The sequence below is a fragment of the Lepisma saccharinum genome, chromosome 6, assembly GCF_977018435.1.
Source record: "Lepisma saccharinum chromosome 6, izLepSacc3.1, whole genome shotgun sequence".
Classification (NCBI taxonomy): Eukaryota; Metazoa; Arthropoda; class Insecta; order Zygentoma; family Lepismatidae; genus Lepisma; species Lepisma saccharinum.
The window spans coordinates 46,549,735-46,576,422 of NC_139234.1; the positions used below are offsets into that span (position 1 = coordinate 46,549,735).

At 39.8% G+C, this 26,688-nt stretch overlaps 1 protein-coding gene across 1 annotated transcript in view; it reads right to left on the reverse strand.

The window, feature by feature from the left end:
• Positions 1–26,218, reverse strand: part of Toll-6 (Toll-like receptor 6) — a 205,284-nt gene extending 179,066 nt beyond the window's left edge. Inside the window, exon 1 of the mRNA XM_083123850.1 lies at positions 22,055–26,218. Within this exon, the coding sequence (XP_082979976.1) occupies positions 22,082–25,774 (3,693 nt within the window). The 5' untranslated portion in view covers positions 25,775–26,218 and the 3' untranslated portion in view covers positions 22,055–22,081. The remainder of the gene's footprint in view (positions 1–22,054) is intronic.
• Positions 26,219–26,688: the final 470 nt, after the last annotated feature.

A 26,688-nucleotide genomic window follows, 5' to 3' on the forward strand; every position in this document is an offset into this window, starting at 1 on the left:
GGGTTCGGATCTATGTGAGTGTCCCTTCATCAATTTCATCATATCATCATCATCGTCGCGATTAGCCAAAAGGGACAGAAGGGCGACGCTAAATGACAAAAATCATATCAAAATATGTTAAACTATGCAACACGAAATCAATGTTCCTAACTCATATTTTGCCTGCACTTGTCATCATTGCTTGGCTACATGCAAAGTAGATGCAATTTCATAAAAACCGAACCGTTACTAGTGACATATAGTAATTGCGGTACTGCACTGGTAAACAAGCGTCGCGTATGCAACTTCCCCTCCCAGCCGGAAGTGCGCACGCGGCGAATTTTGACTACGGTGCCCAGCCCTGCTTACGGCGTGTCAAACGGCATCACTACAAGCTGCTTCTACCGGACCCCACGTCATCCATCAGAGGCCTCGGACACAGCACGCCCCCTGCTGGTCTACCAGAGACTTAACTGAAGGGCGTAAGCTCCCCCTTGACAAAGAGGAATAACCCGAGTTCTCCTCTGCAACCCATCCTCCGAAAACCTTCTCCATGATATATATCTCTGCGCAGTGTTGCCAACTGTGAAGTTTAAGAACTTTTGGTCTCCTGGATTGTAGATATTCACAAGGTGAATATTCTTGTATTTTAGATTATGTATTTCTCAACATCCGCCAGTTGCTTGTAAACCATCTTGAACCAACTTTTGTAGGCGGGTAGAAAGAGGCTGGATTGGCCCAATCAAGAAAGGTTCGTTACCATGGAGACGATTCGTTTTTGTCTTGCACTGTATTTCCAAACCTAACAGCCGCGACGGTTTGGCAATTTATTTGTTTATACCGGCTTTGTATACATGGCGAAGTTAAGGCTTTAATTAATGTAGTTTCTTCCACTTGACCATCTGTTTACAAATAAAGTATAAAAGAAAGAAGAAGAAAATAATAGAGGATGGGCAACTTTATGGAATGTCTCTATTCTCCCCTATACTCCTGGTTCAACAGGGGAGAGCCAAAGACGCATTTGGTGGGAATCCAAGGGGTCTGGGCCCCAAGAAAAACTCGCCAAATACTTATCGGATACCCTATTAAACACCGTCGTCTACAGACATCACGATAGATGTCAGGCTTAGAGGTTGTTAGGTTTACAGGGAAGGCAAGGATTAGATTGGGATCATACGGCTTTGAATTACAGTAGCAAGTAAGATTTATGCAAATTACTGCTTATAATATAACAATATGCATAAAACATTAAACAGAAATTTTACTTTTGATAACTGAATCTAACATCCTTTTCATTATTTAATAAATATTCATTTTAAAAATTTTTGATACATGCAAGCTAGATAATCAATTGGTGCTATTATATCTCTTTTTTCTTATACCGTCTTTCTATCTATTCATGTAATAATAACAATAACAAAATTAATTGTCATATATTATTAATTATTATGAATAGATTTGCAAATTACATTAACGTATTATTTATAAACATATTATTATTATTATTATTTCTGAGGCACTTGGTTCTAATCTCTCCCGAAATATAATTCTAGATAAGTGTTTTTGGGGAGCAGATATTGATTGGTCGACTGAGGGTAAACAATGTGGCAACACTGTAATCATCCTTGACACCTCCTTCATTCTGTTCTTTCATAACGTGGACTATAGTCGTTCCATTCGCAGTGCGATGAACCTTGATCACAAGATACATTGGAATTGCATCCTCATGTGGAAGAAGTGGATATAATGTACTTAGATCCATGACAACGGCTTTTCTTTTCGGAGAGTGAAAACAATAATGCTAGAATCAAACATGTGAGAGACTCAGAAGTACTAAATTCCTCTCACGGAATGTAAAGATCACTACAATTTTTAAACAATTTCAGCCAAACCACCTTTTCTTTTCTGAATTGGTGAAAATTGTGGATGTGTGTCTTTGGGACCGCACAGCTGGTTTCAAGGATTATGCACGTACAGCATTGTATACTCGTGTTGTCTGCAATTCTTTTGACGGTAATGGCGCAATGAATGTGGAAATCGTAAAGAAAATGCGAAGTTAACTCAAAATAGAGTCTAAGAAGGGATAAACAATTACAGGAAGCAAATGCAGACACCAGAAGCTTCCAAAGGCTTTAGAAAGTTTCTATCGGGATAATAATAGCTGCGTGAAGATTCAGCAAGATGGTGTTGGAATGGCATGATGTTAGGTTTCAAACGCTCGATGAGTATAGTGTATGACAACACAAACTTTCACAGCATTTATAACTCTGTCTCGGTTATCTCTGGAGCAAACGAACGAAAACAAGTCTCTGCGCAAATATTGACGCGAGACGGCTCCACCAATTAACACGCCAGGGAACGGGATTGCATGGAGGGGGAAAGCGACTGCATTTACCAGCCTTCGCAGCAGCGTGTACTGCTTCACTCTGCCCACTCGACCCCCTCCCCTTCTCTGCCGCTATGCGTGTCTTTGAGTCTCGTTCCCGATCTGATCTGAATTTATAAACATCAGTTTCGTCCTCGTATTTGTCTGGAAGGACAAGGCACTGTGTCGTCTCCAGATTAGAAATGTAAAGTATAAACAAATCTTCACAGTGTATAGAAGCCTTTTGAGGTTTGCGTTTAGTTTGAGTTTTTGTTTCAAGTCCACTTTATGCACAGAAAGGCTAACCGGGACTGGACCAACAGTTTAGAGTGGGATCTGAACCACTGTGTGCTCCCACCGGATCTCGAACCCGGAATCCCTTGGTTACAAGCCGACGTCGTAACGACTACGCCATCGTCACCATTAATGCGACGTAAAATATAAAAAAATACGAACAGAAGTAGTGTTTAATAAGTATTATTTGCGCAAAACTTTATGTATATCTGGAGGCGTAGTGGCAGCGTCGTCGCCTTGTAATGAAGGGATCCCGGGTTCGATAACCAATTGTTCGTATCCCACTTTAAATTGTAGGTCCAGTTCCGATTAGCCTATCTGTGCATAAAGTGGACTTATAGAAAAAAAATCAATTCGATATAACTATAATCGCGAGACTTTATGCGGGGGTTGCAACATTTGCAAAGTAGCATCTGTACAGGGTGAGCATAAAGTCTTTCCTGATTATGATTTTTTTTACGTTGCGCCTCGGTTACAGGAATTTCAACCATGGGTAGTGTTTCAACAAGATGGTGCACCGCCACACTGGGAGTTAACTGTTCGCCAGTTCTTGCATGACACCTTTCCAGACAGATGGATCGGTAGAGACGGTCCCATATCATGGCCACCGCGTTCGCCAGACATAACCCCTCTTCACTTTTTCTTATGGGGTTACGTTAAGGACACAGTGTTTAGTTCACCAGTTCCTGATATGCAAACTCTTCAGACACGAATACGGGATGCTATAGAGACGGTGACGGAAGAGATGTTGGCAAAGACATGGAGAGAAATTGAGTATCGCCTAGACGTTCTAAGGGCAACAAAGGGAGCACATGTCGAAGTGTACTGAAGTGTACTGATAACAAAACATTATGAGTTAAGCTACCATTTCCAACAAACCGCATATCTGTATCTAGCATAGTTCTTTAGCAATAAAAGTTTGTAATCAGGGAAAGACTTTATGGTCACCCTGTATTACAAGCAACATTTGCTTTAAAACCATCATTATTGCACTAGATGGTCCAGCTAAACTCTGGAACTGGCCAGCAGAGATTCCAGGTTCGAGTCCTGGCCTGGGCATTCATAGGTGATGGAAAAACTTAATAGGTCCCTAGACGATGAGGCCACATTCCTTCGTTCAAATAAACCCCACCTACTGGATTCACTCAACCCTTTCAGATTTTAGTGGGGAAGGTCTGAGTTGGCTACACTAGCGCTGTTCCTTCTCCATCCAAGTGACTCCACAGCAGGACTTCTCTCACCCCATCCGCTGTTTTCCAATAGTGGCCCCTCCTCCTCACATGCTCACCCCATCCCCTCTACGAGGGCAGCTGTGCTTTCTAAGCTAGCCAAGCTCCCTCTCGCCCGTAGACTAGGCAACAAAACAGCAGACCCCTGGCTTTCTGTCTCTTGAAACTTGCTCCACTGGGCTTGATGTATTGGCAAAGTTGGAGAAATTGTGGCAATAATTCCAGGCTTGGATTCGGATTGATGAGAAACTTCTGTATCAAACTTCACGCTATGGTGAAGCTGGCTTGCGTCAAAATTAGCTGATTGATAATATAAATGCGAATATCATTACCAGCCGAACTTTGCTTGTAAACTAGTTTCGGGACTGTATTTTTAGCGGTAAGTACAACTTTACTGCAAAATTCAATAATTAATGGTTTGTATTTCTTGGTATGTTACGATCGGATCATGGAAATGAATTCATGAAATAGACGGAATCTTAGCCAGGATTCTAACCTACGACATTCCTCCTAGAACCCATGGTTGGAAATGTCGCGGAAGTAAAACCTCGGAAAAATTCAGTAGTACACCATGGGGTGTCCTCATGGCGTTGTTGTAACGTCGTCGCCTTGTAATCCCGGGTTCGATGCCCGGTGGAGGCACATACTGATTCGGATCTAACTTTAAACTGTAGGTCCAGTCCCAGTTAGCCTATCTGTGCTTAAAAGTGAACTTAAAACAACACTCAATATGATCCATCGAGCTGGATTTAGTTGAACTCTCCTTTAACTCCTTAAATTTTAAATTAAAATAAAATTTTAACCCAATGCCATAATGGATAAATGCAATTGCAATGTAATATATATATATATATATATATATATATATATATATATTCAAGAGCGTACACTTGTTTCTTATGGATATTGTTTATATTTACATTGTTGTGAATTAATTTTCTACTTTGAAATATTTATTGAGAACAGGGTAACAGAATTGAACAGTTTAGCAGGTACTTAAAATTAGAGATGTGCTTTCAAACCGACACTTCATGTTTTTGATCATAGATGACACTTTAATTTTTTGTAAAGAAAAACTGAGGAAGTGGTAATTAAGTAAACAATGAACATCTTGAAAGTTAGTCATTAAAATTAAAATAATGAATAGAGTTAATGCTTGCCCATGTCAGGTTAAACCCCGACAATGTACTTTCAATTTGTATCCAATGTAAATAAAATTGCTTGTCGTGTAAATGTAATAAAAGTATATGAAAAGTGTCGAGCGTTTTCCATGTTAACTGCAAGAATCTTGAGTTGACTAAACATTTGTTGAAATGTTATTTATAAATAATAATGAGAATTATAACTGAGAAATATTAAGTATTTTGTTTTCTCATCTTCTGACTGGCTCGTGGCAATCCATTCGGTGGAACACTCTATCAGCATGGTATTCACCATCCTGCGTTTTTATTGGTGGAGTGAAAGGTGCGGAAATAATGTCCAAATGCCAATTATATGATCGAGTAGTAGCAGAGCGCAATTATCTGATTTCGAATCTGATTTGGAATTGAGAAAATCGTTAGAAGAGAAATCCATGAAAATGCAGGTACGTGTCGGGCCTCTATTGGGTTTTGGCGGGAATGGAAGTCTGCCCCCTCACCCCCCCCCCACCCCTTTCAGTGCAAGAGTCACGCAGTGCCATCAGAGTCGAAAGAAGCCTTTGCGTCATCGATCAAACGGAGCAATTCCTGGTCTGAGAACCTTTTATGTCCTTGGTTCGGTGCCAACAATCTACTTAGAATGCCTCCGAAGCATTCCCGAAGAGGCAGAAGGGGAATGGCTTTGTTCGTAAACCGGCCCCAATTCCTTCCGCGACGAAAGAAGAGAGATGTTGGTTATATTTGCCACACTGTCAGCGAGGACAGGATATTTCCGACTGCATTTTTCGTCGCTTTCAATTAGGCGCCGACATAATTACAAACACGTTGGAACTACGTTTGCGGCCCCTCTTGCTCCATGGGTACTAATCGTTAATCAGAAACCTAAGACGGGTGGAAAGATAGGCTTAGTATGGCAATATAGGGTGCATTGCAGTAAACAGAGCCAGTATGGGCACTGAATATACAAATCGTTCGGAGAGTTCAGTTATATGATTATATAATTAAATCTGGGCAAGCTCAACTAGCGTTTCCTTTTTGAAAGAAAATTAACAATTAGGTTACTATCAATTAGCCTATCGCGCTGCCCACTAAATTGGAAATAGATGACTAATCCGCCTACCGGAAAATCTTTTATTATTATTTTAGTAAATTGGAAATAGATGACAAATCGACTTACCGGAAGATCCTTTATTATTATTTTATTACTCCAATTTACTAAAATAACAATAAGAGTTCATCCGTTAGTTGAATTCCCAATTTACTGGGCAGCACAATACGCTTAGCATTATGAATTCGTTGAAAAACGTTTTCACTTCGAAAGGTTGAAATTAAACTGCTAATTATTATTATCACAAATTTAATAAAATATTATACTTATATCTTTTACATATCCGTTACAAATGTACATAAAGGTACAAAACAATGATCAAACTTTTAGTTTTAAGTGATTTTTCCCATCAAAAAGTATCAATAGTTTTGTGCTTCCATCTATGAGCAAAATATATAGAACCTAATAATTTCTAACATATTTTGTCAATTAAGAGTAGGCTAATGGTGACTGAAACTTAAGGTTTTGACCTTCTTTTATGGCCAGGGTGTACAGTGTACGCAACTTCGCCTCTACCTAATGGAGACAGAGCGGCATGGTCAGTGGTCCACCCGGATCTTCCCCGTTTTATATCTATAATTGACCGGATATCAGCCATTATAAGTTTAGATCATTGTCTCAGTAGTGTTCATTTACTTTCAGATAACAAGGGAGATCGTCTTCTCAAACACCAAAAGAATCAAGTCCCACTTACAAGCCCAGACAACTTGCAACCCATTGGGCAAGAACAAGAAAGGAAGATAACTTAATCCTTTCCTGCCTCCCCTAAAATGTACGGGCCTAATTTATTGCACCAAACTCAAACAACTTCTCGGTCAAGTGCCGTATTTAGTCTTCTGGCTAAATACTTTCGTTGTTAGGCTAAATGTGTATTGTTGCTAAGCGATTTAAACCTAACAAGCCACGAAAGCATTCCGCGTTTACGTCAGACGATGAAATACGGCGCTGGTCCAAGAAGGTGTTCGAGTTTGGTGCGATCAGTCATACCCAAAATGTACAAGTTTTATGCAGCAACCGATTCTAGCTTCAAACAGAAAGTTAATTGTACATGCACGAGTATTGCCGTGCAAATTGTCCATGACTATTTTCATTATTTTTTCTCTCACATTCTATGTGTTTTTAAACTATGGATATTTATGTATGCTGGTGCAAAAGTTTTCAACAGCTTGTTTTGGGTTTTCTCTTAATTCTTGAAGTTCTTATTGGGTCAAATAAAGTGCAAGAACATGTTGATGGACAATTTGCACGGTGATACTCATGGATCCCACTGTACATGCTTTTAGTACCACAATATTAAGTTTTATTTCTAAAGGCGGTTGAAACTCGCAAAACCCTGTCTCTTGACAGTCAAGTGAAGAATTCCTATTCCTCCAACAGGTTTGCGCTTACATAAAATTTGATGAGAATTCGTCCACAACTTTATCATAACTTTGCTGACAAACACGTCCCCTCTGATGAGACTAATTAACTAACTACAATCAGTCCTGGTTCTTGACGGAGTAAACAAGGAAAGGGGAAGACAAATAAGAAAGGAAGCGTACATGTGTGTGTTGCATCCCTGGGGGCAACAATTCGAAATTTAACAGATGGGAGCGACCTGGCAAATGGAAGACCTCAGTGCACAATGTTCAGGAGGGACGCGCATAAATTAATTATCTTGAAACACTGCCAGCTTCTCTTCCACACGGTGGTGTGCGTTATTTATATAAACGCACGCACACACACGCATTCAAAAAGCACGCATGTTGCTCGCAAGACACGAAGGAAATGTCCCGTGTAATCAGACTGGTTGCAAGCGGGGGAGTTGGACTAGACAAGTTAAAACAGCCCCCCCCTCATTTCCTGAGTGTTGCTGACTACTTGGCTCGCTTCCAGACGAGTACTGTTCTATTCGTTGACAAAAGACACGGACAAACGTTCTTAGCGGCTGCTACAATGTGGCGAGGAGAAAGAAATGCAATTTTCTGCTCCATGCTGCTTGGGAACACATGGCACTGTCTAAATTAAAGGGGAAGGGTGTTCTCGTTGTCAATTCGCTCTAATAGGCAACATTGTGGGTCATTGTTATGTAACTTTTATTTTTGTTGTTTCAAATTATGTCTTGCGTAGCTAAATTTAAAGGGCAACTCTCAAACACTAGGGAGACGGGAGAGCTTTGGTCTCGTCTCGAGTTTTACAGAGGTCTCTCTCGTTCTCGTCTCGAGTATTACAGAGGTCTCTCTCGTTCTCGTCTCGAGTTTCACAGATGTCGCTCTCGTTCTCGTCTCGACTTTTACAGAGGTCGCTCTCGTTCTCGTCTCGACTTTTACAGAGGTCGCTCTCGTTCTCGTCTCGAGTTTCACAGAGGTCTCTCTCGTTCTCGTCTCGAGTATTACAGAGGTCTCTCTCGTTCTCGTCTCGAGTTTCACAGATGTCGCTCTCGTTCTCGTCTTGACTTTTACAGAGGTCGCTCTCGTTCTCGTCTCGACTTTTACAGAGGTCGCTCTCTTTCTCGTCTCGAGTTTCACAGAGGTCTCTCTCGTTCTCGTCTCGAGTTTTACAGAGGTCTCTCTCGTTCTCGTCTCGAGTTTTACAGAGGTCTCTCTCGTTCTCGTCTCGACTTTTACAGAGGTCGTTCTCGTTCTCGTCTCGACTTTTACAGAGGTCGCTCTCGTTCTCGTCTCGAGTTTCACAGAGGTCTCTCTCGTTCTCGTCTCGAGTTTCACAGATGTCGCTCTCGTTCTCGTCTCGACTTTTACAGAGGTCGCTCTCGTTCTCGTCTCGACTTTTACAGAGGTCGCTCTCGTTCTCGTCTCGAGTTTCACAGAGGTCTCTCTCGTTCTCGTCTCGAGTTTTACAGAGGTCTCTCTCGTTCTCGTCTCGAGTTTTACAGAGGTCTCTCTCGTTCTCGTCTCGAGTTTCACAGATGTCGCTCTCGTTCTTATCTCGAGTTTTACAGAGGTCTCTCTCGTTCTCGTCTCGAGTTTTACAGTGCTCTCTCTCGTTCTCGTCTCGACAAGTCTCGTTCTCGTTACCATCGCACCAAGAACCGAAGAGGTACTTTATTACACCAACTATTGATGCAGAAATGAATGGATACTCTGTTTCCGAAGGTGATGTGACCAGCACCACACACCGACTCAGACGTGCCCCCAGGTAACCATCTGTTAGAGGCTGGGAAAACCCCAGAGCAACTCCGAAGGCATTGACTGGCAAACTTCCACATGAAATCATCCATCGCGAGAATCGAACCTAAGTCCCCCACGTGGCAGTCGGACGTTCTACCTACCGGACCACCGTAGCTCGAATAATGATATATGGCGTTTAAATAATATGGTACGATTTGATTATTAATAATAGTAATTAATAGGCTACTGAGATTATTTTACTACTTGTCAAGTCGCTATAACATATACGTACTTTCATGTAATAATTTAAACACAACTCTGAACATGTATTTCAGAGATTGACCTGTTTCAAAACGGTCTCGTACATACTACTAGTCATTATTTCGTATCTTGCACAACACAAAAATGTTTTATTATTTTTTAAATAACGTATGTAAAGTTGGTACAATTCTAAAACCTTTGTAATTATAAGCTATTGATTTAATAGGACTCCAACATACTTTCACGGTGCGCCACGAAGTTTATGAAAACTCCCGACATTACGAAAAAAAAGCATTTGAAAAATAATCAGAATCAGGTAAGCAGTAATTGCATTTCGGGAAAATGCTTACCTGGTTCTGTTTCGCAAATACATGCTTCCTGATTCTAGTGTGGTGAAACCCCCCATTTTTATTATTATTAGTGCCAATGCACACGAGTGCCACAGTAACACTAATTTTCGTAAACACTCACGTCAGTTAAACTTTATGTCACATTCATGAAAGCTGGGTTTTGTGAAACGTAAAAAGAACCTCGAAATTGTTGAATATTTAAGCCTCCTTACATGCAGTGGGATACTGATTTCATTACTTTTGACATACGTGTAAATGCATACATGCCCCATTTTCCTTTTTGTGATTACATGTGTTTTTGTACACGGCCAGTTGAATGTTTTTCACATTTTTCGCTGCCTTAAAATATGACACGAATTAATATCTACTTCTTTGAATCCTATTTTTCTTCAGAAAGAAGAAACCTATTCAATAATATTCATCCTGCCTCATCAGTGTATATCATGTTTCAATTGTTTTCTCATGTAGCGACATCTGTAATAATTTACTGTTACTTCTTCGTTCATGTGGCATCTGTAATAATCTTTTATTACAATACTGATGCTCCTCTGTTGTGGGTACTTGTTGAAAGGTGATCTAACGAAGTGAAAAGTAACACGAGGGTAATGTATTTTGTTTTAATTAGTCACAATATTGCAACAAATAGCTTCGAACGCTTGGAACGTTCCATTGAATTAATTTGTAGTCAAGGATAGTTGAGGAATTTAACAATACCAGTGATACTCAATGGGATCACTGCAACAGAAAGGTTCGTGGTTGTATAATCAACGGCAAAGATAATAGTAGGCAAATTGTCCATTGCTATTATCATTACTTTTTTTATTCTACATTCTGTGTTGTTTTAAGGAATACATTTGTGTTAATTTGTAGTGTGTATTGTCCTCTGTTTATTGACGTGTATATTTCAATTCATTATCATCACATTGTGTAAAAACAGACCGAATGGAAATGGTGATGGACAATTCACCTACTGTTTCTTTTGCTGTTGGGTGTTTTAACCGGGACAGTCCCGTTTCGGAGGCGTGTCCCGATCGTCCCGTCGATATTATTAAAAGAAGACTATTTGTCCCGTTTTATAAAAATTCCAGGAGTTAGATTAAAAATGAAATCTGAACTTGAGAGGCATTTCATGTTAAAAAAAAAAAAGTGGATAGAATTTTTAAACTAGCGCCATGGCTTCACCGTGGCAAAACAGCCTCTACTGTTTCAAACATTTTATAACAGTCAAAAATTCCACTGTCGTCGAAAATGTTTAGCATACGTGTAGTTTCAATACAAACCTGCAAGAGGAATTTAAATTCCTGCATCTGAACACAAACTGAAAAGCAAAATCTCGCATTGTGTGCCAGATACATGTGGAGTTTTATAAACTGTTGGTGAAGTATGAAGTTTATCTATGGAAGATTTACTTCTAGAACTCCTCATATTCAGCGTCGGGGTAACATCATCAAAGAGTGATCAGGAGAGAAGGAACACTAGAAGTCATACCGAAATTACAACAATTAATACCTTTTGACAACGGGAGATAATATTTCATTCCTTGCTTATGATGTATCATTTATGTGATTCATAATTTAATAATAGCCTCATCGCCTTGTAATCAAGGGGTCCCGGGTTCGATACCCTATGGAGGCACATAGTGGTTTGGATCCCACTAAACTGTAGGCCCAGTCCCAATTAGCCTTACTGTGCATAAAGCGCACTTAAAACATCAAATCAATCGTAATTTAATAACACTAATTATATATTTAACCCTAATCGATTTTTCAGAAAGGGGGGGAGGGTAAACTGACCATCTAGGGATGTCCCGTTTTTAGGTAAAAATATTATGGTCACCCTATTTCCCATAATCTGAAAAACACCGTAGTTTTTCTTTTCGCTTCTATCGCCACAGGAAGCTTTAATTCCAAAAGAAATCTGAAAAAACCCACAACGTCAATTATAAGGAAACTATTAGAGATATGACGATACAATTTGTTTAACTGAAATACTGCCAGTACTCGTAGGTATTTTGAAATATGCACATCAGCCTGTGTGGCTTAGTAATCAATACTACGTGGTTTATATGAGCCCGCTCACATATGCCCGGATTCCAGTGTGTATGCCGTGTATGTTACAACAAGTATTTGTATATCTGCATATTAATCATGTTCGATGTGTGTTTATATTCCCGTACTCTGCATTATTCTCGCTTGCTGCACGTTACTGAATACTTGTTCAACATAACACATAGGTCTATCATGCTATCGTGTTTACTTCTCTCCTAAAAAGGCACTCCCGTGTACATATGGTGTTCAATAACCTGCATAAATTGATTGGTCAGTCAATAGTTAGTAGAATTCCTCATTACCCAATCATATAAGCAGCTTATGTTGAAATGTTTCGACTCCGATAGGTTCTGGGTTCGAAACCTTTGAGTTTGCTCCTCTTCTATCACGTCACCATTCATCGTCATCGTCGCGATGAGTAGAAGAGCGAGCGTATTTCTCTTCTTCGCATTTCTTCCACTTTTGGCTAATGAATGATGAAATTGATGACGGGACACTCCCAAAGTACACCCTTGCCCTGGCCGAATTCGAACCCGGGACCCTTTAGTGGAAGCTTCATTCTCTCACCTGTCTCATTTCTTCATTTTTCATCTTCGTCGTCGCGATTAATCCGGAGAAGAAAAGAGATATAAACTTAAAAGGAAAAATTAATGAAAAATTAAGGAGATTATGTTCGACTGATTTTTTCGTCTAATATTTATTTTTAAAAAAATCATCTTTTGTAACGATGTATATACTTTTTCATATATTAATATTCCAAGGGTACAAACTGGCACTGGAGGTCAGGGGTGTACGAACAATAGACCCTAACTCACAAACTTGTTTGGCGGCCCCCAAAGAGCATCGTGGGAGCCAGAACGTAACCAGAAAGTGCGAAAACGTTGTGACAGATACAAATGAAGTCGGTACCGACACACCCAGCTCGAATAAAGAATACCGCAGGTTATGAATGGTAATGCAGGCTCTCGCTTGATTTATTTCAACGAGCTAAAAAGAAACCTTCTGCTTTGAGGATTATATACGAATAAGAACAACAATAAATCACTCTAATTCCTATTGTTGTGTCTTGATAATTAATTACATACAGCCTCTGTGGAGTAGCGGTTAGCGTAGCGCGCTAGGTTCCCAGGTTCGAATCTTAGGCAATGCATCCTTCTTTGAGAGCCGCAGCATGAGTATGGCTGTTCTTTGTGAGCATCTCTTCATCAATTTCATCATATCATCACTCATCCTCATCTTCGCGATTACCCAAAAGTGTAAGGAATGATAAGTATAAATCAACATGGCGAATAACACAGTACGAAAAATGCTCAAGTAACCCTATCATGGCTGGGCTGCTTTGTCAGTACAATAATGGTAATTATTTCGTTAAAAGGAGGGCAAAAGGAATATCTTATCCGTTACGTACTGGAAACTCGCCATTTCGTATACACTGTTAGCAGTGGCGAATACTGAATCCAAGATATGGGCTATCTCACAATGTCACGTGGTCCTAGGCTATGAATAGAAATAAATTTACCAACTCTTAAGAAATCAGGTTGCCAACTCATAGGAAATCAGGTTGCCAACTCATATGAAATCAGGTTGCCAACTCATAAGAAATCAGGTTGCCAACTCATATGAAATCAGGTTGCCAACTCATAAGAAAACAGGTTGCCAACTCAAAGGAAATCAGGTTGCCAACTCATAAAAAAAATCAGGTTGTCAACTCCAGAATCAGCATCATCATCTCACTGATATGAATAATATTATTTACAATTGCTGATCGATTTTTCTCCTGTATTTTATTCTCTAGACTTCAACTTCGCAGGTAGCCTAGAATATACGCTCCTGACTGCTAGAAATTTAAAATTTACAACATTCTACCGTTAAAATTTAACGGATCCGCCTTGAGGCACGCAAGAAAGGAAACTTTAAAAATTTAAATATGAATGTATTAGTTGTGTACACCGTAAATACATTATTAAAAATGGAATTTTTAACATTACATTATGTACGGTTAACTATGTAATGACTGTTTATACTTCAAAACTATCACGGTTACTTTTACGGTAGTCAGATGGCACCGAAAATTGAAGGTCTTACCGTCATTTTTAAAAATATTTTTTTCACAGTGTACGCCATAATCTTGTAGTAAAAAAAATGTCATAAATACACAGATATTGACTTTACTGATAAACCTTTTTTCAAATAACTGACAAATTACAGGCAGAGATGATAAAACCGACTTTTAATGACATAACTGTCCATTTTCCATCTCACACATTGTTATTTTTAGTTTGATGCCTACCGCAATATATTGAGTCGCTACTTTTGGCGACTAAACAAAACTAAATTTGCATTTTTTACTGGATCCATATTGGAATACTTATTGATAATTAGAAATTCCATTTACATTTCTTTGGCATACACCTTATTTTATTTTGGTAATTTTTTCGTCGCTTTCTGCTCCTCTACCTTTATCGCGGCGACGAAAAAGACTGTTAATTCCAATTCGGAACCATGGAGATTCCATGCAACTATCCACATCAACAATGTCAAATATTGAATTCACTGCATACATTTTTGAGAAGCTACACGTTGACGAAGAAAGAGAAAATACATTTTTTGAAATGAAGAATTTCTTGCAATAAAATGGGATCGTATGTGTAGTTTTGGCGCCTAAAGGTTACATACCTGTATTAGTCACCAAATGGCCTTCCGAAACTGTTGCACAATCTAAATGAAACTTTCCTTTGTCTCAACTAACTTGTACGAATATTATTCTCTGAAGATAATTCACCGTTTCTGTTCTGTTTCGTGCTTCACAGAAAGCTCTCACCGTCGGTTCGCTCATCTTCGGGTATACAATAAACAGAAGTTACATAAAAAAACGTTAGTGGCCATTTCATTAAGAGCATCATGGGGAGCGAAATAAAGCCGCCGTTAAAATCAGAAGTGCCTCTTTGACTTCCCAGAATTTCAGTTAGAAGTGGCAATTCTAGCTCGCTCCAACAACCAAATATAATTTTCTCACCTTACTGTAAGCGGGATATGATTTTCCTGCAGCGAATATTATAATATGTTTAAAGTTTCTTATAGACGCTAAATCGTAAAGTGATTCTGAAACCTTTCTGTCGCGTACCACTTCATTTTACTGTTCAAATGGCATCGAAACCTTCCTGTCGCGTAACAATTATTTTTATTGTTCAAATGATATTGAAACCTTCCTATCGCTTACCATTTCATTTTACTATTCAAATGATATTGAAATCTTCCTGTCGCGTACTCTGTTAATTTTACTATTCAAATGATATTGAAACCTTCCTGTTGCGTACCACTTATTTTTATTGTTCAAATGATATTAAGACCTTCCTGTTGCGTACCATTTCTTTTTACTATTCAAATGACATTGAAACCTTCCTGTTGCGTACCATTTCTTTTTACTATTCAAATGACATTGAAACCTTCCTGTCGCGTACCATTTATTTTTAATGTTTAAATATTTAGGATATGTTACGCGATTACATTGCTCGAAATTAATATGAATGTATTCAACTATTTCCTTTTATTTTTGTTTGCTTGTTCTTTTGGCGGAACGTCCCTGATGTAGTATAACGTTGTCATCTTGAAATCAATGGGTCCCGGGGTTAGATACCCGGTGGAGGCACATAGTGGTTCGGACCACACTTCAAACTGTAGGTCCCGTTCCGATTAGACTTTCTGTGCATAAATTGGACTTAGAAACAAACTAAAACACTTTTTTTTTTGTTGTAAAACTTAAGTTTTTATATTCTATTTGTTAGCTAAACGAGACGAGGCGGAAAAGCAGCAAATATTCAAGTGGTAAATATTGTGTAATAGCAAATTTCTTGTTTGTTTTGACTTCTTAAAGATGTTTTCTTTATATTTTAATAAGAAAGGCTTTGCTTTTATGAATCTCCAGATTTTTTAACTGCTCCGTTAGCTGTTTGTTTAGAACAGTGTTTGGTGTATACCTTTAGCGGTTCATGCAAATGCATCACTTTACAAAACATAGAGATACAGAAAAAGATTAGAATATAGTTCACTAAATATGCCTAAAATATCATACGAGGTACTTGTGAACTTAATGAGAAATTCAAACTCCACTTCGAGATGAGCGCAGTCGGTCATGAATTTTGCGCAATCTCTCAAGAGTCATGCGCAATATCCGATGAGTCGTGCACAATAACATATGAGTCGTGCGCAATATCGAATGGGTTGTGCGCGTTATTCCCATGAATCGTGCACAATATCCCATGACTCTTGAGCAATATCGAATGAGTTCTGTGCAATATCCCATGAGTCGTGCGCAATATCCGATGAGTCGTGCGCAATATCCCATGGGTTGTGCGCAATATCCCATGGGTTGTGCGCGATATCCCATGAATCGTGCACAATATCCCACGAGTCTTGAGCAATATCGAATGGGTTGTGCGCGATATCCCATTAGTCTTGAGCAAAATCGAATGGGTTGTGTGCAATATCCCTTGAGGCGTGCACAATATCCCATGAGTCGTGCGCAATATCCAATGAGTTGTGCGCGATATCCCATGAGTCGTGCACAATATACCATGAATCTTGAGCAATATCGAATGGGTTGTGCGCGATATCACATGAGTCGTGCGCAATATCCCATGAGTCGTGTACAACACTCCATGAGTCGTGATCAATATCCAATGGGTTGTGCACGATATTCCATGAGTCGTGCGCGATAAACACCATGATTTCGTGTGCAATATATCTCTTGAGCAACGTTGAAAATATCATGTGATTCGGGAAATCTATCATTTACCGAGTTGTCTCCATCCATCGAGTCTGTTCCTGTAATCTTCCCTTACCAGAGAACAGAAGCTCGCAAAGCAACCATATTTATTAGAACTTTAAAACCTCTCGAGTTAAAAATTAGACGAGTCTTAGGCATTTTCTAGGACAGAATGCAGACTGACAGATGCGAAAACTCATTTCTCCAGCAAGAGATTTGGTCGAGGCAATGAAATAATTTTCTCAGAAAGGATTTGGCACTTGTGGAAGGAAATTCTCTGGAGAGAAAAATGGGACAGAGAGTCGAAACATAATTACGTTGCCACTAGCAACGGCGACGGATTAAAAGTGGAAGAACTTGCTTCCTCCGAACAGAATTTAGTTGTAATTAATGCCATCGGTAATTAGCATCCATCCGGTACTAGGTAATGAAGCCCCATTGTGCAAATAAGCTGTATTCTGGAGGAAAAAGTTGTTTTTTCTCTCTCACCCACTTTATTTCAGGTGCCATTGGAATCAGAAATCTGAGAAAAGATCCTGTTAACACCATCTACGTACTTCTCTGCTTCATGCTAATTAGCACGTGTGTCATGAATAGAATGTCTGCAACTTTTGCTTCAAAGCAGATGACAAATTATCACCCGGGTAATCATGGGGCAAAATCGTTGAAAATAAAAAATGAAAATTTTCCAGTTGTTGGATGGCAATTTCTAATTTCAAATTACTCAAATTGTCAATGCTGCAAGCTGTGAAAGTTTTGTCACTCAAAAGAAAGAAAGAAAGTAATAAAAAATAAATCCGGTTACATTGAAATTGTAAGTATAACAGGTTGAAAATTTCAATCTCAATAATAAGTAGTTTCTGATTATATCTAGATGGAAAGTGAAAAGATGCTGATTCTTAAATTAATATATATTTCTTGCAAAATCTACATATAGATAGATTAGATTTTAGAAGAAAAATGTATTTCAATATATATATATATATTGAAACATCCTGTTATAAATTTGTAAATACTCACTGTATACTGTAAGATGGCAGTGGTGCTTTAAATTAAAATTAGATTGAATTTATACAAAGAAAGTAATATTCAAATTACACCATCATTAGTTTTGATTTCGAATATTATAATATAAAATTAGGTCTACATATTTTAAAAAACGTTTCACGTGTCTATGAGGAAAGATAGATGACATAAATCTAATATTAATAGGAGTATCTGTACGTTTTGTCTTCTAGTAATGGTCTCTCTTCCACATTGTAGAGCGAAAGATACGATATGTATGGTCTCATAACATTAATGGCATTAATTAAAGCCTTAAATTCGCCATGTATACAAAGCCCATATAAATAAATAAATAATTAATAAGCATGAAGAAGCCATGGGTATGTCCCCAAATTTTTTGAACACGTAGTCACCTCAATAACATAAACAAAGATTACGTATTTCTCATTTGATATATGTGTACATACATACGGAAATTTCTATCAGAAAGTTATTCGATTTTTGAAATTCCAGAACAAAATCTATGAACATATCACGTTTCCTCAGTACGGTAATTTACATATCTTATAATTATTTTACCCTGTCAAAATTTATATTTGAGTTTTCAATCACATATTTTGATTTGTACTAAAGATAAATTACAACTGCCTTCACATTGTATTTGTTATTAATTTACGTGTATTAATTACGCAGGTTTCTACGTATATTTAATGCAGTTTGTGGTTCACTCCTCACATTCTTAGGACAGACTTTATTAAAGTAACTGAGCTGTAGTTTCAGTTACAGTTACTTTAGAAAATTCCGATGAATTCCTTTAACATTTATCTTGTTGTAAAAAACAATTATAGCACAGAAAATGTGTTGCATTATCAACACCAAGCGGGCTGTATTGTTTTACCATTAAATGTTTTTAATAATTTTCACTAAATTACAGTAAACTTCATATGTTTGAAAACCAAAATACAGAGGCAAGTAAACTGAAAGTAAACGTTTAAGTTATAATTTTAAACAATATGTCACGCAAAATATTTGCTTGTTTGCAAGATTTTTTGTGAAATATACTTTGTTATTTACTGCTGAAATGCACAGAAGTAATTTTTAATTTCGTTAATTGTTGTCTGAATTACTAAGTTAGAATTACTAATGTCAAAAGTAACTAGTCAGAATTACTGTTACTCGAAAAAGTAACTTACTTCTTCACGCTGGATTATTTTTCTTCGTTTCGTAGTACAAAAGTCGAGACGCATTTTCTCCGGAACACGCTTAAACTTCGAAACGTAGCAAATTCGCAACTAATAAAGAAATGTTCAAAATGAACATTCTCAAAGTTTATGAAACTTATTTTTTGTAATTTTAGTAGTCCACTAAAATTACAGGTCTTAAATGTGACGCTTGCGATTGATCACTTTAGCAATGTTTACATTTTCACTGCACTAAATGTTGTACAATTATCTTTTCATACCTTAATACTAGAATATAGATTTTAGTCGTAAGCTTGTTGCTTGCAACAAGAAATGAACACAGGAAAAATTAAGCTGCAATTTGTGATTGCAAACGCATATCAATAAAATAATATTTTTAACGCTTCAACTCTGTTAATATAATAATAATAATATTATAATAATAACAATCTCATTTGGTTTACTGTTGAAAATCTTGCAGGTAATAACATACGCCTTCTGTCATTAGAGGCTATACCTCTGTTGAAGGTAATAATAAATAAATAAATAAGTAATTATGCTTTATGCCTAAATTCTGTAGTGTTTTGTTGACACTGGTGATGCACAATTGGAATTGATGAGAAACAGAAAATTTGTACATAATAGATTAGTTCATATTTTACCTCATGATTTCTTTTGTTGGTATATATATATTACACCAAGCAGTAACAGTTTATTTCAAATGTACTTGCCTGTTGCTAAAACATAAAGTTAAAATACAAAAAAAAGTATGAAAAGTGTGAACAAAGCTTTGTGACACCAACATCTCATTTATTTCCATCCATGCGGCGAAAATTACTGTTACGAATTTTTCTGACTCACAAAAATATTCCTGTCCAAATACGTGTGTTACATGTACACGGAAGCATTAAGTTTTGACCATGTAGCTTCTGTTAATTGAAAGTAATACGTTTCACTCTCATGTACCCTACATACGCAAGCGTACCTTTTTTTCGTGTGTAGAGAATGCATGACTATTTTCGAAATAAGAGCGACAAAAATGCACCGACCAATTTACCAAGTTTCTACTCGTGTTAAACCGCTAGCTAAGTGAGAACAATATGTTTTTGCTTTTTTTTAAATAAATTGTTACTAAGTAAATATTCTTTCACATTTTGTAACTTCATAGCACATCTTATTCTCTAATTATTTCCATATGAAAAACATGTTCGCCAGTAAGAATTCATTTATATTTTTTTACTATTTTACGTAGCTTTTCTACCTCTCTAGATTGATCGGAATGTAATAATGATGAAAAGTGAATTGGTGAATTGGTTGTGAGGGAGGGAGGCACTTTCTAGCTTCTAAATTTTATACCCCCCGCCCATTTTCCGCAGAGAACAATGATTTCATCTAACCGTCACTCATCCTCAATATCACGATTAGCCATAAATGTCAGAAAAGAAACATGAAATAACAAAAATGCAAATATACCTATCCGTTTAGTACATTTTCGGTGTTATGAGAATCGATTAAATTAGAATACCGCAGAAGACGGAATAATAAGTTCCTGACGTAATTCGAAAAATACCAAATTCAATTTCGGCGTCTTTTCCGGGCCTATTACTAACTCTGTTTTTACTATCTTAGCAGATCTATGCACAGAATCATATATAATACATGTTGCTTTCCGACGACTGAGCAAATGTGTTATATTTTTCAGCGAGCTAAAATATCTAATAAACCGAAAGTAATCATTGTATTATTTTAAGTTACAGAGGTGGTGCAGGCGTACATACATTCAGTTATGAATTTTATGCCATTATTTTTTAGACATAGTTGAACATAATATGCGTACATTGTATGCGACACACAGAATTGCAATCAAGCTATACTGTGCTCAACTTACTGTTCAACTGCAAACTACAAATTGCCAAATATTCTAATCAAATTAAAGCAGCACTTCTGAATATATTTTCTTTGACAAGTAAAAATCACTGCGAGTATTGCAAACTAATACAGCGTTAAACGAATTTCAAATTGTTATAAATATACATCAATTACCGTGGTGTACATATATTTATTTCAAATATGTATAATCATAAATATATCTATGGTAAGGCTAATAGAAGATGATGTCCAATTCAGAAATAAATAATGGGCATAAATTTTAATATAATCGGGAGTGAGCTATGTTTCTTTTGAAAATATGTATTTGTAGAAGGTTTGGAAATCTGTTGTAAATAAATCAAGGCTGTTAAAACTTTCAGTACAAGCTTCCGCTCATACGAACGTTAACGAAATAAATTTATATTTGGGAAAACTTATATTGTTTATAACAGTTATATTACATTTCAATTGAAATTATGAGAATTGAAAAACTCTGGTAACAACATTCATGTACATATGATCGTATTCGAACCCGAAACTAACCATTTCCTCATCTTAATAATAAAAGTTACAGAGACCTAATTTCAATGAGATTTTTAAAAATTGTCTGTGAAATACAACAAATTTCATCGTGTTTAGTGTTTAAAAAGAAATGTAATTAATTGTCCACATTGCTACACATGTATCATATTTTTCTGAGGAGAAAAAATATAAAATATTAAAATTTGCGAAGAAATAATAATTATCATGGACATAAACTAATGCAGAACAAGTTGAACCGAATGACGGTTTTCAAATGTATGTTCTCTCTAATTTCCTGAATGTTCTAAATTTGTTTATATGACCGTAGAGATCTACTGTAACATATATGCTCGACCAGCACTTGAACCCGGGTCCTTGCAATAAGTTATTTCTGTCACAGTAATAATGACGTCTCGATATACTATGTACACATGTGTATCTAAGTGTTAATTTTATGAACACTTTTTCGGTGTTCAGTTTTACAGATATAGTATTCAAAATACAATTAGAAGAAAACAATTTTAAAATATATAATTCTTTCAATTATTTCGTATGTACATTGTGTATATTTGCCCATATGGCAGGAACGACTGGGAAAAGAATATTAATAGTTATTATTCCGTATATACGTTGTGTATAACTGCCCATATGGCGGGAACGTTTGGGATAATAATAATAATGTGAGAACGAAATACCTTGTAGAGGGTGATTGGATCGGTTATTACATTGAATACGGTACAATTATTTTTATAGCGCAAAGAGGAATCTTAGTGCAACGTTTTACATGTAAATGTAACAACAAATATTTGAAAAAAATATGAATAGGACTTACCTGAACTGACAAGGTTGGGACTGGTCGCTACGCCCACAGAGGTTGCGGCAGATGCGGTGGTTCCCGGTGATACTGCAGCTTCCCAGACGGACTCGGTTCGAACTGCGGCGCGGCGTACACGTTCACCGGCGGCCTCTGGTTGTTCCTCGCGTCCGGCATGGCGAACTTCAGTTTCTGCCAGAAGAACTTATCGTTCCAGTGTACACAGGTGTTCGTCTTCAGATAAAGACGCAGATCGGGATCCAGGTCCCGCTGTGGGATCTCCCCGAGGACCACGACGATGAGTCGCTTCTTCCTGTCTTTGAGCACTTCGTGCAGCGCCGATTTGAATTCGAACCTGCACCATTCAGAGTTTAGAAAGTTCTTAGAGAGAACTATGATAGTCCTCCTGCTAGATTCTACAGCTTCTACTATGGTGTCCGCTACGTACGCACTAACGTTGAAGTCTCTGTAGTGTAGGCATAGCCTGTACTGCGGGTCTCCCTGTTCGAGCTCCGGGCACAGCACCTGGTTCACGAAAGACTCGTCCTTGACGCTGTAGCTGACGTAAGCGTCGAAAAGGCGATCCTTGTCCTCTTCGAAGGTTGTTTTGTAGCACATTCGAACCCCGCACCTCGAGTATATCCACACCCGAAGCTCCTTCCTGTAGTAGAAAGCAATGCACACCGCTCCGACGGCGAAAACGAAAACGGTCAGTGTCACCAGCAGGAGAGGAAGATAGTCGTTGATGACTTTGCTTTCGACAATGGTGGTTGCCGTGTAGGCGGAGCACGAGGATGAATTGAAATCCGCCAGTGGAGGCCCTATGGTGTTTGTTTGGGTGTAGACGCAAACTACCCTTTCCGCATCGACGACTTTTGCCAAATTGCCCTGAAGCCAGGCCCGGAATTCGTGGAGGTACCGGCAGTCGCACGACCACAAGTTCCTCTCCAGGGCGATCTCCACAAGGTAAGAATTGGAACTGAAATACCACACTGGGAAAGTGGACAATAAGTTACCGTCCAAACGAAGAACTTCCAGGAGCTTCAACTCGGAAAATGTCCTGTTATCAATAAAATGAATCTTGTTATTGTGGAGATAGAGTTCTCTCAAGTTCTCCAAGCACGTGAGTTCAAAGCCTCTTAGCTCCTTGAGGTGATTGTTCTCCAGGTGGAGGCTGGTCAGCCTCTTGAGGCCGCTAAACGTGTGGTTGTAGATCACGCCCACGTTGGAGTTGTTCGCGAACAAAACTTTCAGATTCTTTCTCCCGATAAAAGAGTGGCTGGAGAGTTCCCCGAAGTTGTTGCCGTCCAAATATACCTCCGTCGCGTCCATGGGTATCCTGCTGGGCATCTGGGTGTACGCCATGTTGGCGCACTCGACGATGTTCGCCGACCACGACTGATCGTGGTAGCAGGTGCAGTTCGTCGGACAGGTCATCTCGCAGTCGCAAGCGTCGAAGTCGCAGCAGTGGCAGAGGGCGAAGCAGTGGGTCTTGTACGTGCATAAGAACTGCGACGACTCCGCGTCTATCAGAGGGATGAACGTGCGGTCCCTGTTGTACAGGAGCTTGCAGTATATGCTCTCCAGATCCATGACTTTCGGGTGTTGCCGTAGGTGGTCCAGCTTGTTGATCCTCTGCAACCACTCCATTGTACAGTCGCACTGAAAAGGGTTGCCGCCGATGTAAAACTCCGGAAGGGGCCTCTTGGGATCGACCGGCGACAGACGCAACGCATTCAGGTCCATGTTCACGATCTGATTAGCATACAGGTCCACACGCGTCAGATTAGTTTTCTTCAGAAACGTATTGGGCTCCACTTTCGTGATCAAATTGTCATTCAAGAACAACAACTCCACGCTGTCCGGTATCGACGATGCGCTGACACTTGTAAGTTTATTGAAGCTAACGTCCAGAGTTTGTATCCTAAGGTCCCCTTCCCTCTGGTAACGGTTTCTCAGCTCCCTTACATAGTTCTTGTGAAGGTCAAGCCACTCCAACCCCCGCGGAAGAAGCGCGTAATCAAACTTCTGAAGACGGTTATCGGAAATGTTTAACCACAAGAGACTTGGGAGGTTTACAAAAAGCATATTGATATCAGTGAGAAAATTCTCATCTAAGCGAATGGCCTGCAGGTTCTGATTTTGATCAAAGGTCCCGGGTTCGATGTAGTCAATCAGGTTACGAGCTAGATTGAGGATCTGTAGAGAGGGAAGCTCCGAAAATGACTTCTTGGTTAAGTTAGTCAGTTTGTTGCCGATCAAGCGAAGCCCATACAGATTATTCATACCGTGAAATCCCGGTTCGTCTAGTGTCTTTATAATGTTTTCACCAAGGTCCACAGTTCGAAGCAACCTCATATCATGAAGAGCAAGGGGGGCGTTTGTCAGCTTGTTTCCGTTCAAGTTTAAATCCTGCAGGCTGCTGCAATTCTTAAAAGCCTCCGGGTGGATACTTGCAATGAGATTATTGTCCAGGGAGAGAAGACTTAGAACATAAAGGCCATTGAGGGAGTAAGCATCGAGGTAAGTAAGCTTGTTATAGGACAGTACGAGCGTGTGGAGATTATTCATGGGCGAAAACGTATCAGGGAGTATTGTTTCCAAGAGATTGTGTTCGAGATTCAGAATCTGCAACGTGTAGAGATCACGGAAAATGGATGGATCTAATTTGGACAGTTTGTTGTGAGAGAGGTTCAGGAGCACTAGGCGTATGAGGCCCGAAAAGGTTTCGCTATTGATCCACGTGCTAGTCAACTGATTACGGGAGAGATCAAGAGCAAGAAGATGCTGGAGGTTGGAGAAAAGACCGGGAGCAAGAACGCTAATGGAATTGTTCTGAAGGTATATCTCTTTAACTTCAACACTGTCTTGGAACAATTCCGGCGGCAGAGCGACCACCTTGTTGTTGGAGAGATTGAAGATGACGAGGGCTTTGAGGCCTGCGAGTGCGCGGTCCGCCACCATCGCGATTTCGTTGTTGCCGAGATAAAGCTCCCTCAGTCGCCTCAGGCCGATCAAACCGTTCGTCGGAAACACCGCGAAGTTGTTCCACGACGCGTCCAGCGTCTGCACGTCGAGGCTGCAATACGAGAACGAGGTTTTGCCTGCGCCGGGATCCGAACCGCCGCCGCCTTCCCGAAAACCCAGCTCCGCTATCTCCTGCAAGCGGTTCGAACTCACGTTCAGCAAGACCAGATTCGCCAGGGGGCAAAAGATGCTTTCGGGAAGGGTCCAAATATTGTTGTGGCTTAGATCCAGTCGCTCCAACTGTCGCACCGTGGAAAAGCTCTCGGCGGCCACTTCCAGGCTCATGGCCGGCCAGTCCGTATTGAACGTCCTCACCGTCAGATTTCTGAGGTCCCACAGTCCGTACAGAGTCCCCGCGGGCCAACGAGCCAGCTTGCAAAAATCCAACCCCAGCTCTCGTAGCTTGGCCAAGTGCGAGAAGCTCTGGTTCTCTATGGAACTCTGATACATAAGCTCGGCACTGCACTCGATGTGTAAAGACGTTGTATGTTCCGTGGGTATGATGGTGAAGTTTGTCGTGTCGAACTCGCTGTTGACGGTTCTCAGCTTGCACATGAGGGACACCTCTTCCTTGGTCTCATCCTTAACGGCCCACTGGCAGTCGTCCGGAGCTTCGTACCGGAGCGACGTGGCTCCGGAAAACTCCGGGGCAAGCAACATACAAGCGACGACGAACAGCACGGGCGCAACCCTGCCGAGCTGCGTTTCCATGTTGGACACCCACCAGTCACAAGCAAACTTCGGTCATCCGATGCGGGAAATAAGCCATCCAGTAGGGGAGAGAAACATACTAAGTCGGCAGAGAGGTCCTGCTGGTGAGACACATCGGCGCCACACATTCGAAACTCCAAGTCACATTCCCAGCAATGATGTTTTCCAACGGCACAGCGTGGGGGGGAAACGCACTACTCTCTTCTTGTTGGGGGGGAGGAGAAAAGCGAAACAAAAATTTTGTTTTACCGGATCCTCTTCATTACTAACAGTCGGGAGGACGCTTCAACACTAGCACCAGGCTACTCTCTGCCTAAGCTCATATACGAGTATAGGCCACTGCACACACACACGCACACACTGAATGACAGCCACCATCCACGCGCTGCGCAGGAAAAGGCAATAAGACACACAGGAGCGAGCTCCCACCGTTCGACTCGACCGTGCCACAACTGAGGGGGACCCGCGTGACTCCGAGAACCGAATGGCGGAGCGCGAGCAGCGAGCCGAGCGGTGACGAACATCTCCGAACGCTTCCGAAGCGATGCTCGTGCACGAGGCAAACTGGATCTCATTCAATACTTGCCTCCCGCTTGGCTCGGCGAAGCGAGGGTCTCTCGCTAACCATAGGAGGAGCGGCCGATTGCAAGGCACTCGCGCTGGTACCACACAAATAAGTCTACAGATAATTAATCTCGCCTGTTTTCTTCCTCCCTTCTCAACATTTGCGATCGTACGTTGATGTGTGTGTGCGTTTTGGCGAGATTGTCTGTTGGGGGGATATTTCTGTGTGTGTGTGTCTGTCGAGGCAAAGAACAGAGAGAGAGAAAAATGGCAAAAGGGATCGAGAAAGAAGGAAGGAAAGAAAGAAACAACCCTCTCTCTCTCTCATCTCCCCTCTCCTGATTCTTTCT